At 39.7% G+C, this 13780-nt stretch overlaps 1 protein-coding gene across 1 annotated transcript in view; it reads left to right on the forward strand.

Annotated features, from left to right (window-relative positions):
- The window catches only part of ADAM23 (ADAM metallopeptidase domain 23), a 166552-nt gene that overhangs the window by 136999 nt on the left and 15773 nt on the right, over positions 1-13780 (forward strand). Inside the window, exons 19-24 of the mRNA XM_026492101.4 lie at positions 268-318; positions 1030-1093; positions 2782-2887; positions 5641-5760; positions 7119-7287; positions 9283-9394. Coding sequence (XP_026347886.1) covers positions 268-318; positions 1030-1093; positions 2782-2887; positions 5641-5760; positions 7119-7287; positions 9283-9394 — 622 coding nt within the window. The remainder of the gene's footprint in view (positions 1-267; positions 319-1029; positions 1094-2781; positions 2888-5640; positions 5761-7118; positions 7288-9282; positions 9395-13780) is intronic.

Below are 13780 nucleotides of genomic sequence, written 5' to 3' on the forward strand. Positions count from 1 at the left end.
GCAAGCGAATGTAAGTTCTTATTCTAGTCCACCTCATAGAAGACAGAGAAATAAAAAGTACTCACTGCATGGATGAATTTATTATTTTTACCAATAATAGAAGTAGTTTGGATAACCTTTTTAAGGGGTTACTCATGTTTTTCTATACATTCCCAACTATATATTCACCATGCTTACTTTTTTTTCTTTTTTACATTTTTATATATTGTACACACAATGTGAAGGTCCTTATGTTGAATGTTAACGAAAAACATTGTATTTTTTCAGTGCCCACCAAACCTTCATAAGCAAGATGGATATGCATGCAATCAAAATCAGGTATCCTGGCCTAAAAGTTTTCAATGTAATTTTAAAAGGACTAGTTTGTGAGGTTTTGTTTTGTTTTGTTTTGTTTTCCTTTCTGATGAATATAACTTCGAAAGGAAATCACAGCTCAAAGAACCATACGTTATTGCGATGGACTTTTAATTCAGTGTTACTTCATGGCATATCAAATACTAAATATAGTAATATATTTACCTCTGGTGACAAATTGTCCAGATTGAGGGCAAGGAAAAAAACACAATGACTAAAGAATCAGGAATCTAATTTATTGAGTTGTGACCATCTTTCAATAACGTCAGCCTATTGTGGGAAAATATGACTATTATAATGTGCTATCATATGTGATCATGTGGGTTTTGTCTTTTCTGAAGCCATGTTCTAATGTAACATTCATACCCCAAAGAATCATTCTGGAATCGCCCAAGGAAGTGTACCAACTTTTGTTTTCCATAAAATTTAAAATTTCAGAGGATTAGCTTTGACTTAAAGAGCCGTACTCTGAGGTCTGTTCTGAGTTTTAGATTTAACTGTCTGCTGTGCTTCCCTTAAGACGTTTGTGATTTTTATTTTCACTGTGAAAATATTGGGGTATGGAGTGAAAAAACAGATCAGCTTACCTAAAACAATAAAAGGAGACCTTGCAGTGCCAATCTGGGGGAAGGGAATGGGCTGCGTGGGCCTCCTAATGTGTGTCCCTGTCCCCAGGGCCGCTGTTACAATGGGGAGTGCAAGACCCGGGACAACCAGTGTCAGCACGTGTGGGGGACAAGTAAGTCGCGTTTTCCTGCTTAGTGATTGCACACGGGTTTCTCTGTGTATTATCCTGCTCTGCCAGTCTCGCTGAAGACATGGATAGCTTGGAGTGATGTTTTTATTTTATTTTTTAAGATTTATTAATTTATTTTAGGCAGAGAGTAAGGGGAGGAGGGGCAGAGAGAGAGAGGGAGAGAGGATCTCAATCAGGCTCCGTGCTGAGTGCAGATCTCCATGCAGGGCTCGATCCCATGACCCCGAGACCATGACCTGAGCCAAAACCAAGAGTTGGGTGCTTAACCGACTGTGCCACCCAGGTGCCCCTGAAGTGATAGCTTTAAGGATGAGAATAAAGAGAACTGTGAATCTCAATCACAAAACCACAGAAAACAGCTGTTGAAGCTGGGGACTTGTCAGAACCAAGGCGTGTCAGGCAGTGATGGGGCTGTCAGAGAGGGGAGGCCACATGCACTTGCACAGATTGGGTTCCATGGGGCGGTCACAGTATTATCCAGCCACTTGTGTGATTCACTCTGTACCTTGGATTTAACCACTACCCCTCAGGTTAGCCTTCTGTTCCTTTACCCCAGGGAAGTAGCAGACTTATTTTTTAAATTCTGTAGTTGTATATCTCAGTTTGAAGGGAAGAAATCAGGTCCTTCCTGAGGTGCAGACCCAGAGATTTGGGTACATGGTCCTGGCTCTCAGTATGTTCCCTAAATGTTAATGCACATACATTCTTTTTTTTTTTTTTTTTTTCATTTGAGAGAGAGTGAGAGAGAGCATGAGCAGGGGTGGGGGAAGGGGAGAGGCAGAGGGAGAAGCAGACTCCAGACTCCCTGCTGAGCAGAGAGTCTCAATTACATGGGGCTCGATCCCAGGACCCTGGGATCATGACCTGAGCTGAAGCCAGACGCTTAGCTGACTGAGCCACCCAGGCGCCTCAATGCACTTACTCTCTTCCTCACATTTACGTTGCCCGTCCTGTGAACTTTAATTCATGGGGGCCAGACCACAGAGAGAAATGGGTCTGTCTTACTGGCTGAGACTGGGTCACCCCCAAAGGAAAAGAAAGCACATGAGATAACAGAGCCCCTGTAGGAGTGATTTCAGTGTTTGGCAAATATCATTTAACTGAAAGATTTACTTTCAGTGCTTCAGTTTTGACAGAGGAAAGATAATAGAGGCATATTTGTCTTTTAAAATGTTTAAATACCAAAACCCAAGTGTTGACATAAAATCTTAATTGCCTAAGATTTATAATATCTTTTAATACTCGTATAAAACAGGCCTAAGAATCTTTTTTATTTTTCTATGTGCCACTTTCCTAATTCCTGCTGATGATCATTCCTCCTTCCCTCCCTCAAGCCCACCAACAGGAATTGGGAATCAGTTTGTTTCTCAAGTTAAAAACAGCAGCATGTTAGAACTGTCTTGGAGTGGCTTGCAAGAGCCAAGTGGTAGATTTTGAGGAATTTCAGAATCCTGTCTCCATGCATTGGTAGCTTGAAATTAGCCATGCGTTACACCATGGAAATTGACATGATGGTATTTACACCATGGAAATCGGCAAACGCTACCAGAGGAATTTTTTTTTTCCTCTTTCTGGAGAACGGTTGTTAAACGTTTACCTGTGCACTGCTGGTTGTGCATAACAAAGACAACTAAGACACATTGTCTTCTGTGTGTGCTCTTCTCCAAAAGAGGCTTCCGGGTCTGACAAGTTCTGTTACGAGAAGCTGAACACAGAAGGCACGGAGAAGGGCAACTGCGGGAGGGACGGAGACCGCTGGATCCAGTGCAGCAAACAGTGAGTGGTCAGCTTTGGGGGCACGATGAGTGGGGCACGATTAGGAAGCCCTGATTCAAATGTGAATTGAGCATGAAATAAATATTACCGATTTTTAATAAATATTCAGCTATTTTAATTTGTACAGTACACATTTAAAAAAACACGTTAGTGTATCTAGAAGCAAATGGCTGTGGACCAAGCTGTTAACCACGGCATAGACTCTCAACATTTCTATAGAATTCAGAACATTTCTCATATGTTGTATTTTACTCAATGCTTGTTTTGAAAAGACACTTTGCTAAGATGTTACGAAATGCTGTTAGGTCTTAATTTTCTACTTTTGTGGGAACATATGGCCTATGAATGTCCTAGAATGCACAGAGCTCTACAAGCAAAATGTGTATACTGTATCTATTTGGGGGACAATTCAAAGTGAAGTAATATATATTTTTGATCCTTCCATGAGTGCAAACCACTTGATTTAATTAAACATCTAATGTCCATATCAGATTTTTTTTTCCCCTTCTAAAAAGCATCTAGTTGGTGCATTCTGGAGGCATCTTTACTCAGGAAGTGAGATATTTTCAGAGTACATTGGTAATATTTTCCCCAGATTATTAGAGGAATGTTAAAATTGTGATTTAATGGTTCATTAAGGTTAACCCAATGACATGGATCTATGGGACCATCAAGTTATGGGCCAAATTTCCTTCGTATTCTTCCATAACAATGAGGATTCTTCCAATTCTGAAGGAGAGCAAGGATTTAAAGAAGTTTCATTTTTCTAGTTAATGATCTCTCTGTTGTATTTCATGAAACTTTGCTCTTCCATGAAGGCTTTCATGGTGGTTGAGGCCTTATGAGGCAACAAATCTTTGACCATAGTTTCTTTAAAATTAAACCAAAACAATAGAACAGAACTTCCCACCTTCTATCTCATGAGTGAGGCACAGATGTTCCAAAATATTGCTTCTCTCTCTGAGGTGCCAGAGACTAGGAGGAAGTGGGGCCGAAAGTAGTAAAAATCCATGTGGTTGAACACCTGGACTTCATTAGCTTCGTTCATTAGCTTAATGTCCTAAACAAACCTTGTCATTTCTCTGTGTCTTTTGTCCCTTCAAAAAGTTAGGGAGGCATTGGATTGGATCATTGTAAAAGATAGCTCTTGACTATCTAGTAACAGAATATCCAACCACCACTGAGTTAAAGAAAGTTAACGCGTGTTTTCTGAAATGTTCTAAAGTTGGGAGATACAACATATAAGCAGAAAAGTAAATAATACACAAATAATACACAAGTAATTATTATGTGAACTCCCATGTCAACCCTACGTGGATCAAGAAATAGAACTTGCAGCCTCCCAGGAAATGTATCCTTCCCTGCAAGGTGCCCTTATCTTGCTCCTGCAGGGAGTATCATCCTGACTTTTGTGACAATTACTTTCTTGCCTTTTAGAGTTTGGCTACCTCGGTTTTCCTCCCTAAACAATATATTTTGCCTAAAAGTTTGGTGTAATGTTTGGGAATCATAGTTCATGTATTACTTTGTATTTTGCCTCTTCAGTTCGACATTTAGAGCATCTTTCATGGTGTGTGTCACTGTTCATATTTATTGTTCATTGGTTTTATTTTCATTCGTACTCATGCTCACATACCATGATGTAGTTCTCCACTTGGCATTAATGGTCATGTAAGTTGTTTCCCTGTGTTGGCTTGTAGGAACCACGCTGCCGTGGATATTCTTGTGTGTGTAACCTAGTGCACATTTGTTGACATTCTTCTAAGGCCCTATACCCAGAAGAAAAATTGCTAGGTCAGAGGGTGTGTGTATTTTCTGTGTAACCAGATGATGTCACGGTTTTCTAAAGTTGGCATGCTAGCAAACCCAACCATCGATAATAAGCAAATGAGAATTTTGTGGAATCACATACTGAACCAGCACTTGGTATTGTCAGACTTTTTACTTTTATCCATTCTGGTGGGTATAGACTGATATATTATTGTGGTTTTATTGCATTTCCCTGATTACTAATGGAATTTAGTACATTTTCGTGCATTTATTGGACATGGATTTCTCTCTCTCACTTTTTTTTTTTTTTTTGATGTGCCATTTCAATTCCTTGCCCTTTTTTAAGGGGGCGTTCATTGTTTACTTAACAAAGAGGCTGGGGGTAGCTGCCCTTAGGGGGCTGAGTCATTTAACGGTGTCACTAAGGTCCCAGATGATTCCTCCCCCTCTGCTCTGGAATGCTTAGCGTGTGGAGTGTGTATCCTTCTGCTGGTGAGCTCACTACGGCAAGGTGGATGCCAAGGCAGGCCACACAGTCAAAAGCAGGCAGCGTGGGAGTCGGAATAAAAGGTCTTCTCCCCGTCACACTCTAACCTCTTGTCCAGAAAGCAGCATTCTCCCCAGCAACTTATTAGCTGGCTTTTCCTCGCATCTCAACATCCAGGGGCCACATTTAGCTCCACTAGGGCAGGACAGTGGGATGGCTAGGAAAGTGGGTGTAGGGGTCGGGGGTGCCATGGCTAGCTTTGACCAGTCGTGATCCATCTCTCGGGGCTGGTATGTTGCTACCTAGACAAAACTGATCCTGTTGGCAAGGAAGGATGGGGGTCATAGCCAACCAACAATATCTGAACACATGTTTTTATTTAGAAGGAGTGAAAATATTTTCAGTTTTTGAATATATGGAGACTGAATAGTTTTGATTATTTTGAGCTTGATTCCTCCTGTCCTGTTCTGTTTTTGTTTTTATTTAACATGCTCAGTGATGTGTTCTGTGGGTTTTTACTCTGTACCAATCTTACTCGAGCTCCGCGGATTGGTCAACTTCAGGGTGAGATCATCCCAACTTCCTTCTACCATCAAGGCCGAGTGATTGACTGCAGGTAATATATTAAATGTTTGAAAACCTAATGAATCATGAGAATTACAAATTCAGAGAAATCAAGTGAAATTTTCCTATTTCGTACAAAAGGAATATTGACTTTGATTTTATCATCACCTGTCATGTTTAGAGTTATTTAAAAAAACAAAGTTGTATATTGGTTTGCAAATTACATTTGCTCAAAAATTGGACCACTTAGTAGTAGTGGATACTCTTTGTAATTATAATCATCGACTAGATTTACAGTATCCATTTTGACCCATGATTAAAGCTGTGAGCATTGGAATAGGTCACTGTTTGAACACTCTGTGTGTTTTATTGTTTGTGACCAAAAAAAAGAGTTTAAGCTATACTTCATGTAACGTATTTCTGGTTTAGAAGATGGTTTAATAAGTAGTCAGTCACATATGGAACGTATTTATTAAAATATTACTTATACTGTAGGCAAATATTTGATATCCAGTTGTCTGTGAATACAAGGCACAGGGAGTATGAGACCTATTTTTTAAACCAGGGAATCATATTATATTCCAAGTAAGTACTGTTCCCTTCAAAGTAGTCATAATTCTAAGATGCTGTGCTTTCATTCAGATGGTCCTGTTGTTGCCCGAAACACTACGGGATTCCCCTGTAGAATTGCCTTGAGCATCTGCAAACTTTTATCCATAGTATCCTTAGAGTAGCAAACCTTCACCTTATGTGAGTGAATGTAAGATTTGGAAACATGCAAAAATTGTTTTGAACAACATTTAGGGAATTGATTAGGTAAACAAATTGAATAATGTTCTTTTGGTCAAATGATTGTTATTTTTTCTTTTTTTTTTTAAAAGATTTATGTATTTATTTGAAAGATAGAGAGCGCACATGTGTGTGCATGCGTGTACGAGTGGGGGGAGAGGTAGAGGGAGAGAATCTTCAAGCAGACTCCCTGCTGAGCACGGAGCCTGTTGATGCTGGGCTCCATCTCACCACCCATGAGATCATGACCTGAGCCGAAACCAAGAGTCGGACACTTAACCAACTGAGTCACCCAGGCGCCCCTGTTTTTTTCTTTTAAATTGTTCTGAAGACAATTCTAACTGGTCTTAGACAATAAGATCCTTCCTAGAATAAGTGACATTTTTTTCCTGATGGCATACAGTGTAATAATGACAGTGAAAGGTATTTCCTTTCAATGTGTGCTTTTATTAAGGGGAAGTGGGAGGAAGAAGGAAAGGAAGGGAGAAGTGAAGAAATACTGGGAGCCATTCATGTCTGCTGACAGCCTCTTTAGTTTCATGAAGAGCAAGCCTCATTCATGTTGACTTTCTCTTTCTAACTATGGTGCTAATGGTTGTATGAATACCTTTCTCCTTTTAGTGGTGCTCATGTGATTTTAGATGATGATACAGATGTGGGCTATGTAGAAGATGGAACGCCATGTGGTCCATCCATGATGTGTTTAGATCGGAAGTGCCTACAGATTCAGGCCCTAAATATGAGTAGCTGCCCACTCGATTCCAAGGGTAAAGTCTGTTCAGGCCATGGGGTAAGTAGGCATCTGTGTTCCAGTTCAAACTTTATTGTCTGGCATCCTCAAAGTTCACAGTGATCAGAATTCCATTCAAGCCATTCTCCTTTTGTAAGTGTTGCCAGTATCTATGCCCTGACTATGATGATTTCCTTAGTATCCTTATCTGTTAAGGATAATACCCATAGGTACTGATATGGTTTTATTTTGTTGTTTCTTTTATCACTGGCTGTTTGTATCCACCACATTGTCTATAGCTTGACGTCGAAAGAGTCGGAAGAAAATTGATATGGTTCCTGAAAGAACTGTAGACCCCATGTGCATTACTTTGAAATGTTCAAAGGAACTTTAGTCTTCTCAGTAATTCCGTTTTAGCTACTCAGCATGTATTCTGAGTATCTGTGTGTGCCAGATCACTTAGACTGGAGGCTGGATCACTGAGAGAATGCACATGTTTCAAGTTGTATGGTTATGCTCAGACCATTGTCAGCTGAAGAGAAGGTGGCCTTCTCTGCTCACACCGGCATGGATTTGTAATTCTATGAACGACATTCCTCATTGAGTGAATTGCTTTTGTAATTCTATGAAAAATGGTTAGGCACACACTGCCTGGCAAACCTAGGCTTAATATCTAGACACAAATTTTAATAATTATTTAAATTGGCTTAGTCAAAGAAAGATATTTCAAAAATTTATACAGACTTTTAGAAATGGAAAAAAAGAGACATGAAGAAATTGAGAGTGATAATATAAAAGGAAGATGCTGGAATGAAGGTAAACATAATTCAGAATAGAGCTAGCAGAGCATGTGGAGTAGAACAAGGTAGAGAGGCCTAGGAAGGACATGCCCAGGAACTATTTAGAGTTTGGGGTTTGGTTGCATCCTAGGCTCACAGGGGGAGGCAGTATAGCTTAGCGATTTAGAGCATGGATTTGGAGGCTAGAAAGAGCCATGGGTTTGAGTCCTGGCTCTGCTTCTTGCTCTCCTGATGACTTTGGGTAAGTCACTTACCCTTTCTCAGCCACCAGGCTGCTCTTGTGAGGATTAAATTAGATGCTTTATGTAAAGTGCTCAGCATCAGTGCTTAGCACATAGTCAATGTGCCATCATCGCTGTGTCAAAATAAAAGCACTGGACAGACCTTTCAGTTACTGCTCTGGAAACATCATAAAACTTAATGCTCAGAGAGGCCCTTCATTCTCTGCTACCCCTCCTACTTTTTCATCCTGTTAAATGAAAGGTCAAATTCAGCCTCATTAATCGTAATCGTGATGTAACATTTCCAGTTTAAAAGCTTCTCACAGCAATAAGCTTATAGTCAACCTACTGATATAGTCATCTCTACTGATCAGTGTCTGAATGTATCTCAGAGGCGTATAAGAGTTTAAACACCTCTGTCTCTGGTTTGCAGATGGTGGTTTATTTCATCTAATCACAAGCCCATTCCAGCATGCTATTTGGTCTCCAGGACAAGCAAAAGGAGACAAAAGATCATGCTAGGAGGGTCTTCAGCCTGGCGGACTGAGAGAAGAGTGATCCCACGGGGCGGGCAGGGGCGGTGGGCGGGGTTTGGCTGACAGTGCTACGAAAGGAACGTGATATTGGACAGTGCATTGGTGATTTATGTCTTTTGCTGGCCTTGCCACCGGAGCCCAGTATCTGTTAATTTCTTAAATTAAGCATATGTTTCTAAAGTATGTTCCTGGAAACAATTACTTCTGGAAAAAACTACATCATCAGCCATTTGTGCACTTAAATAATATCAACATAAGCAATTAACATTTAATTAAAAGTTTTCTTCTTTTTAATATTTATCTCTCTCTACTTAACAAAAAACCACCATTCAACAATTTAATGTATCCATTGTCTCTCCTTGTCAACCACGGGAGACTTAAAAAACTCAAAATGGTTTTTCAAAGCTTCTGCCCTGCTCTGTGTCTCTTTTGCATTTGTTGCCATTATTCAGAAAAGCACAGTGAAAATGTGCCATCTCTGTTCTTTGTTCTTTCCAGGTATGTAGTAATGAGGCCACCTGCATCTGTGATTTCACCTGGGCAGGGACAGACTGCAGCATCCGGGATCCGGTTAGGAACCTTCACCCTCCCAAGGATGAAGGACCCAAGGGTTTGTGTGATTTCAGGTTCAATTCATTGCATACTGAATTTGTTGGTCCTCTTCCAAAGGTGTCAATATAACAACTTAATAGATTTGAAAAGAGACACATCAGAATATCTTTTTTTTTTTTGCCATTCATATATATAATTCATGTTACTGCAGAATTAAGGATTCTAGAATGATGTATCAAAAGAAAAGTGTTTGAATTTCCCCTTAGTTTAGAACTGAGATTAGGAAGAAGTAAATATACCAGTTTCCTTCCTTCCAGTTTCCTTTCTTTCCTTTAAACCTTTTTCATAATCACATACGTTAATCACTCTACAGTCTGTCTATGCTATGCCAGTTTTCTAATAGGTACGATCTTTTTGGCTGACATGAGACTCTAGTCATTCCTTAATATTTGAGTTCCTCCAGAGGGAGGTAGCAGTCTTTTATGCTCTGTTTAAACACACTTTGGTGAGAAAGAAGTTGAAAATCTTCACATAACTTTAATTCTTCAAAGAGAACACGAAAGATCTGGACTTTGTTTTAATCAGCCATCAGAAGGAGAGAAATTAGAATTTATTAATTTATTTTTTAAAGATTCTATCTATCTATTTATCTATCTATCTATCTATCTATCTATCTATCTAGAGTGTGGGGAAGGGCAGAGGGAGAGAGAGAATCTCAAGCGGACTCTGTGCTGAGCATGGAGTCTGACACAGGACTCTGTCCCATGACCCTGAAATCATGACCTGAGCTGAAATCAAGAGTCAGATGCTCAGCCGACTGAGCCAGCCAAGTGCCCCTAGAATTTTAGAATTAGAGTCTCAGTGGCCATCTAGAGCCACCCTTGTTTTGCAGATGAAAACACGTAGGCCTTGAGCTCAGGTGACATCCTATAGTTATGCAGGTAACCAGAGACAAGGCTGGGACAAAGACCCAAGTGCCCAGTCTCAGGCCCATTCTCTTCTGTTATATTGTGTTGTAATGTAGTCTTTGTCACCATGAACATGGTAACCATTTTCTCATTATTCCCCCCATTCCCAAGCCCTCGTATGATTTTCAAAGATCTGAAAAATGCATCAGTTGCAACAGGCTTACTGCAGCACCTATAGCACTGTACCTGAGAAACCGGAGTTACTAGAACAAAGGGTGCACCCAGTGACATCGTTCTTCAGCTGCTTCTTCTTCATGGTACCACTAGTGGTATTTTATAAATAACTCATAATTTTTTTTCCTGCAGGTAGGAAAATACATATAGAAATAGTATCATTTTGATCTGCTTAGTTTTGCATGAAAGCTCATTTAAACTCTCTGAACTTCAGCATTGTCCATATGAGAAAATCTGACTTCAAAAGTGTGTGAAGCTCCGTGGTCCTCAATTCCTGAAGAGATTTAGCTGGTCTGGGTGCATGTGTAATGTTCAGTAATAGTGGGTGTGTTTAACACTCCCCATGCATTTGCAGGATATGCCCATGAACTTAAAATTCTGTAAGAATCATGGTCACGCCCTCACAGTCTATTTCTGCTCTCCTTCTTCTATTTGTAAAAAGGAACCAGTTCCACTTTTACATTTAGTCTTTAGTTACCTTAAAACTGGAACAAAAAATTCTTGGATCCACCTTCAGAAGTTAGATTTAGAGCAGATGTAAAGCTCTTACAAGGGAAGCAGACGTTCGCGCTTTCCATATTTTCTCTCCAGGGCATGTTAGTTTCTCTTCGTTCTCCTAAAGGTCTGGAAGCTGTCTCTTCAAGTGATGTATAAAGATGCCTGAAGAGATGAGCAGAGCTCAGTTGGCTTAGCCTCTGTCCTTTTCCATTAGGTGGGGAAGGGGATTATCAGGTGTCTGGTTCTGTCTGTTCCCCACTCCCTCACCGCCCCCCCTCCCCCCATGCCTAGAAAGCTTAGTTGGAGGCGTAAGCAACCGCATTCTGGAGAAGAGGAGATTCACGGCTGCCTTCCATCTTGTTTTCCTTGTCCCCGGGGGCTAGTCTATATTTTGTTTTAAAAATAACTTTTAGGACCATTCAAGTAATAACCTGTTTATTGTAGGGAATTTTGAAAATACAGAAAAGATTAAAAAGGAAATAAAAATCACACTTAATTCCGCAACTCAGAGGTAATCAGGATACACATCCTGGTATATTTCTTTTCTGTTGCATGTTTTCTTTTTTCATTTTTAACGAAGGTGATGGAGTCACTAAAGTAAAGGCGCCCACTGGTTCTAAAATTGTTAAAATCCTCGTGACTCTGGTAATCTTGATTAAATTGAAAAAAGCCATTAATTACTACAAATGAAGAGCAGTCATTATTGTAAATTATTAGATTTCCAGAAAAGGCAAGCAATTTTAGTATGACTAAATAATAGCTCTGTCTGTAATGGTTATTAATATCTTTCCAGCCTCTATAAAAAACTCTGTTAATACACCAGTAAAATGAGAAACAACAGAAATCAAAGTTTAACACCTTGTAGTGAGTTTTATGATTTTATTTTTGGTACTCTGTTAAAAGAAAATGGTAAGAGAGAAACTACGGACTTTAATTCTATCCAGGTAGCAAATATATAGTGACCATCTACAATCAAATGACTGCATATCCTCGGCATACTGTAGGCACTCAATAAATGTTACATCCTTTCCCACTGGGAACATGTGGAAGAAATAAAATGGTGCACGTTGGTGCTGATTTTCAGCTTATCAGTAATCATTTGTTGTATTGCCTTGTGGAAGAGGAGCAGGTCGTGAACTCCAGATATTGAAACAACCTGGTACTTTCTTGAGTGTAGGTTCGGCCGCTTGTGAGGTACCTTGGGTTTCCTCTAACTGCCGTATATTCTTTCTCATGATCAAATTAGTTTGGTTGGCACTTGCCTTACCGATCACAGTGGGTGCTTCTCAAACACTTGCCATATGTAATGGGCAACAGCCAAATGATCCGGCCTGTCCTCTCTGTAGATGAAGGTTTTCTGGATAGTACAGTGACAGATATTTAAAAAATACTTAGTTTTACTTAATTTCAGTGTGTTTTCTTGTTAGGGAGAAAAAAATTTCAAAAAGAAAAATGAAAATATTGCCTTTTTTATTCCTAACATGGGCATAAAAGGTAAATTGTATCCAAGTGCAGGCCTCTGACTTGAAGGCTGCTTAGTAAGAATCAAGGAGAACTCTGTGACTCTGCTTTGATTGATTTGAGGGCATCAGAAATGAGCCAATGTGTTTGGGGTATTTTAACAGTAAGTTTCTGGAAGAATAAAAATTCATCTTCTCCGTCTGGAGAAGGAACAACAACAAAAAAAAGCACACATAAAAATATTGCCATTGAAGTCACTGTGCACTTGTTGACCCACAGTTTAAAGCACACCGGTTTCTTTGCTCCAACTTCTCAAAGCAAAATTATTAAAAGACAGGAAATAGCATTTCAAAGCAAAAACCATGTGAGCAGGGATTTTTTTAAAAAAGGATTTTCTCTTACACATTATTCCACTCATGTTCTCCACATTGCCATTTATTTCACATAAGACTCTTCTGGTCCCTCTTCTCCCAGCATGTGTCCACTGAATTCATGGAGAGACATTACTTTGGTTTGTCCTCATGGGGTAGAATAAGTTTGCACCCTTAAAAAGGCCTGGAGCTCCCACCTGCTGCAAGGAGAGCCAGTAGAAGTACTGGTAACTTTTGACAGTTTGTGGGCGTCTTTGCATGGTGCTTGTTATGCAATACGATGGAACTTCTCTCGTTGCATGATTTGTATCACCATTACAGGACAGAAGAGAAGAAACTGGAACATATCACATGTTTTCATTGATAAGGAAGGGCAGAGACAGTTCCTGGGAGCTTTAACCAGCCCCTTTCATTATGTCCATAATCCTCAAATGAGAGATAGAAGGGCCTCAGGGGCCATTCAGTCCAGACCCACTGTTCTACAATTGAGAAAACTAACTGAATTATCCGGGTTAACCGCTAGATAGGGACAAAGCCAAGAATCAAACATAGGTCACCTGATCTTGAGCCGAATGCTCTTTCTGTCGTTATGCGCTGCCTCATTTAAAGCGGAGTATTCCGTTACCCTGCTGGGTCTCCCAGCGTAGCAGTAAGTAGAAGGGGTGAAACAGTAACCAGGTAATGATTAAGCTGGTTAGCTGATCCATTACTTGTCAAGGGAATATTATATTGTTAACATTCAGTATTTTGAAAACAATAATTTCCAAGTCTTAATGCCTTGAGGGGTATTATTTAGTGTTTCCATGTACCTTTTCATATATCTTGTTGATAACTTCCTTTGTGAGTGTACTAATCTTTGGTTTTGTAGTTCAGATGATTACACATGAAGTATTATGATTACCATGTATGATTATGCTCATGTATAATTATGTATCACCTATGTATTTTTCTCATTAATAATGGCCTCATCAA

This window comes from Ursus arctos, unplaced genomic scaffold, assembly GCF_023065955.2.
Source record: "Ursus arctos isolate Adak ecotype North America unplaced genomic scaffold, UrsArc2.0 scaffold_1, whole genome shotgun sequence".
NCBI lineage: Eukaryota > Metazoa > Chordata > Mammalia > Carnivora > Ursidae > Ursus > Ursus arctos.